The 731-nt window shown below is 39.9% G+C and overlaps 1 protein-coding gene across 6 annotated transcripts in view; it reads left to right on the forward strand.

Annotated features, from left to right (window-relative positions):
• Positions 1–731, forward strand: part of LOC116696166 (collagen alpha-1(XVII) chain) — a 39188-nt gene that overhangs the window by 12032 nt on the left and 26425 nt on the right. For all 6 annotated transcript variants that reach the window (XM_032526951.1, XM_032526987.1, XM_032526995.1 and 3 more), the window contains exon 14: positions 546–626. In XM_032526951.1, coding sequence (XP_032382842.1) covers positions 546–626 — 81 coding nt within the window. The remainder of the gene's footprint in view (positions 1–545; positions 627–731) is intronic.

Raw genomic sequence — 731 nt, forward strand, 5'->3', positions numbered from 1 at the left:
TTTACCCTGCAGAGATCTGAGGACCAGGTAACCATAGTCCTCAGAAATCCACTGGAGATTAAAATTCAAAACAAAGACAGCGGACAACCGGACATCCGCCCGTAAAAAGTGAAATGCGACGGAATTTCCTGCGGCAATGTAGCAATCCCGGAAGTAGAAAGTTGTGGATATAGACTACCCTGCACTAACTCCGAGGACCCCCTAGGGGTCACGGACCCCCTTTTGAAGATCTCTGGCCTATATACTTTTATTGTTACTGCCATTTTTAATCACCAGAGATAGTATTCTTGTTAAGCACTTTTTCTATGTTTGATCAGGGATAACCAAGGCCACTTGGAATTTGTGATGCAGAATTTTCAACATATTTTAATCAAATGAAAAAATAATAATATAAAACTGAAGAATGTTAACACATTTCCACCCCAAGCAGAAAAAGAGTCCGATTTTGATTCTGGATCACTGTTAAGAACTGTGAGAAAAAAACATGTAAATCTGCAGATTCCGTTTGGGTGTGGAGATAACCTGTACCTGTTCTGTTCTTCCAGCTTCCGACTCTGGGGACTCCCTAACGAGAGAGAAACAGAAGCTGTCGTCCAGCACAATGGAGGAAGGAACATATGCTAAATGTAGACTGAAACACAACAAATCTTATTGGCTTTTAGATTCATCACATACGTCATAGTTCTTGTTGGGCAAGTAATTATTTGCTGTTTATTTTTTTGTCTGTTTTT

The sequence above is a fragment of the Etheostoma spectabile genome, chromosome 2, assembly GCF_008692095.1.
Source record: "Etheostoma spectabile isolate EspeVRDwgs_2016 chromosome 2, UIUC_Espe_1.0, whole genome shotgun sequence".
Classification (NCBI taxonomy): domain Eukaryota; kingdom Metazoa; phylum Chordata; class Actinopteri; order Perciformes; family Percidae; genus Etheostoma; species Etheostoma spectabile.